Below are 3,866 nucleotides of genomic sequence, written 5' to 3' on the forward strand. Positions count from 1 at the left end.
AAAAAGTTTGCCCACCCCTGTTCTAGAAGCATAAATTCTTAACTAAAGAGTCCTTAAAATTTTTTTTATAATCACTAAGTCAAATAACAATTATGATTCAAACAACCTTCAAAATTATTTAATCCTTTTACTTTACCACTAAAATATATATAACAACTTTAACTCAAGCAAAACAGACCTTTATTCATTTTTAAAATAAGTAATTAAATCACATTTTACCTGGGGATGTACTTATTCATGATAGCATAAAAGCAGTTGTATAAATCGCTGCGTGGCAGTTGAAGACGCACCAGTGGTTTGAGTAGATGTATCCAGCTAAGGGACATGCTATATTTAATGTTACGTGATTTACAATAAAAGGTAATTACAGATTCAATATCCAAAAGTAATTCTGCTGCCTTCTCTTCTGGCACTGAAAGCTGGTCTAGAAAATAAATGTCAAAATAAGGTTACCAAAGGGCCTGTTAGAGGCTGTTATTGGACATAACACTTATTTACAAATATATAACAAATACTATATTAGTGCATTTAGAGCAGCAGTTGCCAACAGGTGGTCCGTGGACCACTGGTGGTCCATGAGGTCCGAAAGGTTGGCGATTGCTGATTTAGAGCATGACAACACTATGTGAAAGCACATCTTTCCTTATACTTATTCAGTATTTACTAGCTGTTCAATATTTACTAACTTAATAATATTTGACATATATATACCAGTAGATCAAACAAGAATGGACCATCTGAAGTAGAAGAGCAGGAAAGAATCATAACTCATATTCTTGGAAAGCAAAACTGTTTTCTAAACAAGAGATTATCATCTACCCCATGATGGGCAGCTGCCACTACAGCCTTGCCAAGGGCAGGGGAAATGATTCATTCTCTACCTCCAAATTCAATTTCCTTTGCCCACACCAGCAATGTTTCCTATGTGGTTAGTAAACAAAAGCTCATCTAATCAATAATTTAACTAAAATGTTTTTCTACAGTAGATCATGACCTATGATTTATAGGTAAACTTTTCGAATACAGCCTCCTTTAATTTAGGACTATATAAATTACATAAATATTAATTACACCAAAAAAATTTAAGACTGCAACAAAATTATAAAAATACTTAAAGAATTAAAAACATGATGCAAAAGAACACTAAAAATTGGGCTCTCTTTCTTAAAATATTAGACATTATTTCATAAGATGTTCAAATGAAAAATTCTAAAGCTATTTACTAGCACTTTAAAATTTGAAATATCCCAAGTAATAATAAGATAATAAAGAATGATTCCTCTACTCCAAAATTATTATTTCCAAAATTTTTTACTGTTTGAAAACAATTATTAAACTTACCAATAAACTCTAGACAATCTTTGTGAATAGTGTTCTGTTCTGGCAGGTCTAAAATACCATCCCATGATGCCAAACTATCTCCTTTTCCTGCAACATTTAGAGCAATCTGGAAGAAAAAAATAAAAGCAACTAGCTTCATATGCTATCTTTCATCCTTGGAAAGATGCTATAACAATGGAAAGGCCTGAATTTAGGAATAATAATGAATATTTCAAAGATTACAAAGTAATGTATCTACACTTCACCAAATGCTGAAACCTTAGTCATATTCCTCCTAAACTAAATTGTACTACTCCATGTCAACACAGTGAATAGAAGAAATTACATAAAATATTTACATAATTACATATGTAAATTTATTTTAAACAAGTATCATCAATGCCATATAGCATGAATGTTTATGTCAACCATGCATATTGAAATCCTACTGTGATGGTATTTGGTGGTGGGGCTTTTGGGAGGTGATTAGATCATGAGGGTGGAGCCCTCATGAATGGCATTAGTGCTCTTATAAAAAAGACACCAGAGACTGCCTTTTCCCTCCAGCTATGGGAGGACACACACATTAAGAAATTACTATTCTTTCAAGTTTAATGATATTACGGTTATTTTAAGTCTTTATCTTTTAGACTTTCATACTAAAGTATTTTAGTGTGCCATCAAGGATTTCTATTTGTGTGTGTGTGTGTTTTTATAAATTTGTATTGATTTCAGAGAGGAAGGGAGAGGGAGAGAGAGAGAAAAACATTAATGATGAGAGAGAATCATTGATTGGCTGCCTTCTATATACCTCACACTGGGGAATGAGCCCACAACCCAGGCATGTACCCTGACCGGGAATCAAACTGTGACCTCCTGTTTCATAGGTCAACACTCAACCACTGAGCCACGCCAGCTGGGCCAATGATTTGTTTTAAAATAATCCAGTGTGGGGAGGAAAGGACTGGGATATTAATCAAACAAGATTGGCCAAATACTGATAACAATTAAAGCTAAGAGGAGGCTCATTATACAAGTGTCTCAACTTTGTGTTTTAAATTTCTGTGGTAAAACATTCAGAATACTATGTACAGTTATAATTCCATTTCTTTTACATATATATGTGCAAACAGGAAAAAAGTAAAAAAATATACACCAAGACATTATTGTGTTTTACAAACAGGTGGTAGATAACAGATAATTTTTATCTTATCCTCTGCTTATATATGTTTTAACAAAAATAAGTATTTCTATTGTAATCATAACATCTTAATAAAGAAAACATTGCCTTTCAAAACCTAAATTATTAAATAAACCGAACATTACAGAAACAGAGATTTTAGTAAGTTGCCCTGTCTAATTTTCTACATGTGACATGCCCATAGGATAATAGTCTTCTGCAACTAAGATAACTGAAAATAAAAATTCTCAAATATTTTTTAGTGATTACATTTTATTAATTTAGTTTCCACAACTGAAAATAAAAATTCTCAAATATTATTTTTTAGTGATTACATTTTATTAATTTAGTTTCCATTTACCTTCCAAACTTTGGTCCTCAGATCAGCAGGTAGTGGTCTCCCTTGAATTATATTTCTCAAAGTTTCAAGATCACAACCTCCTGCTTCCAGAGCTTCTTCAAGATCTTTTTCCCTAAAAAGCAAGTCGTACTTATTAAGAGATATTTTAAATCTTATTTTTTTAAATTCCAGATTCATTTATAAGCATTGCCTGTTAATACGGCACCCAAGATAAAAATGTTCTCAGTAGCCAAAGTGCAATCAATACCAAGGCAAATACACAGCATTTTGTTTTCTTGGAAGTAAATCTCAGGCTTCATACACTAAATTTACTCTTAATTTGCATTTAATTCTAACAAGCTTAGTTACCTGTTTTCTAAGATTAAAGAAATTTAAAAAGAGAAGAAAGGGCAAGCCAGCTGACAGCATTGAGAAATCACAGTGATAGCAGTATTCATAGTAGTAGTAATGACTAACAATTTATATAGCACTAACTGTGTGCCAGGCATTGTTCTGAACATTTCACGTGTTTTTTGTTTTTATTTAATTTTCACAATAACCCTATGAAGTATGTTACATTATTGGCCCCAGTTTAAAGATACAAAAATATTGGCAAAGATGAGTTATGTCGCTTGTGGTCACATATCTAGTAAATAGTTGAGCCAGGATTCAAATTTTAAAAGAATGTATGCTCTTAACACTATGCTAGATAATGGCAAGGAGGAGAAACAAATTCAGTAAGGAATTCAAAGCACTGCAGTATGAGAGGGGATAGTACATGACTATCTACACTAATAAAAGAGAAACATGCAAATTGGTGTCACACCGCTACCCTTCCCATTGGCTAATCAGGGCGATATGCAAATTAACTGCCAGCCAAGATGGCAGCCAGCAGCCAGGCAGCTTGAAGCTAACAGGAGGCTTGCTTGCTTCAGTGACGGAGGAAGCCAGCGTTCCCCGCCTGCCGCTGCCGGCCTCTGAGCTTGCAGTTTGAAACATTGTTACAAATATAGAAGCTAAACAAAA

The 3,866-nt window shown here is 33.3% G+C and overlaps 1 protein-coding gene across 3 annotated transcripts in view; it reads right to left on the minus strand.

Moving 5' to 3' along the window:
• TBC1D23 (TBC1 domain family, member 23) overlaps window positions 1-3,866 on the minus strand; it is a 78,049-nt gene that overhangs the window by 47,221 nt on the left and 26,962 nt on the right. For 2 of the 3 annotated variants that reach the window (XM_005861235.2, XM_005861236.2), the window contains exons 2-4: window positions 2,862-2,973; window positions 1,342-1,447; window positions 220-424 (exon numbers count right to left, since the gene is read on the minus strand). In XM_005861235.2, coding sequence (XP_005861297.1) covers window positions 220-424; window positions 1,342-1,447; window positions 2,862-2,973 — 423 coding nt within the window. Of the gene's footprint in view, window positions 1-219; window positions 425-1,341; window positions 1,448-2,861; window positions 2,974-3,866 lie in introns of those variants that run through there. The other variant, XM_014535590.1, reaches the window with a different exon arrangement.

Source organism: Myotis brandtii, unplaced genomic scaffold (genome assembly GCF_000412655.1).
Source record: "Myotis brandtii unplaced genomic scaffold, ASM41265v1 scaffold1464, whole genome shotgun sequence".
NCBI lineage: Eukaryota > Metazoa > Chordata > Mammalia > Chiroptera > Vespertilionidae > Myotis > Myotis brandtii.